General features: G+C 39.9%; 1 protein-coding gene across 1 annotated transcript in view; it reads left to right on the forward strand.

Annotated features, from left to right (window-relative positions):
* Positions 1-378, forward strand: part of LOC119586692 — a 4,242-nt gene continuing 3,864 nt past the window's right edge. The window contains exon 1 of the mRNA XM_037935422.1: positions 1-194. Within this exon, the coding sequence (XP_037791350.1) occupies positions 98-194 (97 nt within the window). The 5' untranslated portion in view covers positions 1-97. The remainder of the gene's footprint in view (positions 195-378) is intronic.

A 378-nucleotide genomic window follows, 5' to 3' on the forward strand; every position in this document is an offset into this window, starting at 1 on the left:
CTTTTTCTCTCTCAATCCTTCATCCCCAACGAAGCCTTTTTCTTGAAGGATCCTTCGCCTCCCTCTCCTTCTCCTTCCTTCATTCCAAGTCCCAGATATGAATTCCTTTATCGTGCCGCTGCTGGTTTTCCTGATTCTCTCCGGGGCGGCCAACCAGAGCAAGGGAAGAGGACTCAGGAACAAACAGAAAAATAGTAAGTATTGCAAGGATTCGATTTTCTTAAGAGCAGAAGAAATATTTTAGGATTTGGGTTTTCAAAAGCAGGAGAAAAATAGTAAGTGTTTCAAGGATTCGATTTTCTAAAGATGGAAAAAAAAGGTAAATGTTTTGGGATTCGAGTTTTAAAAGCAGAGAAATAGTAAGTGTTTTGGAATTCG

The sequence above is a fragment of the Penaeus monodon genome, chromosome 21 (assembly GCF_015228065.2).
Source record: "Penaeus monodon isolate SGIC_2016 chromosome 21, NSTDA_Pmon_1, whole genome shotgun sequence".
In the NCBI taxonomy this organism is placed as follows: Eukaryota; Metazoa; Arthropoda; class Malacostraca; order Decapoda; family Penaeidae; genus Penaeus; species Penaeus monodon.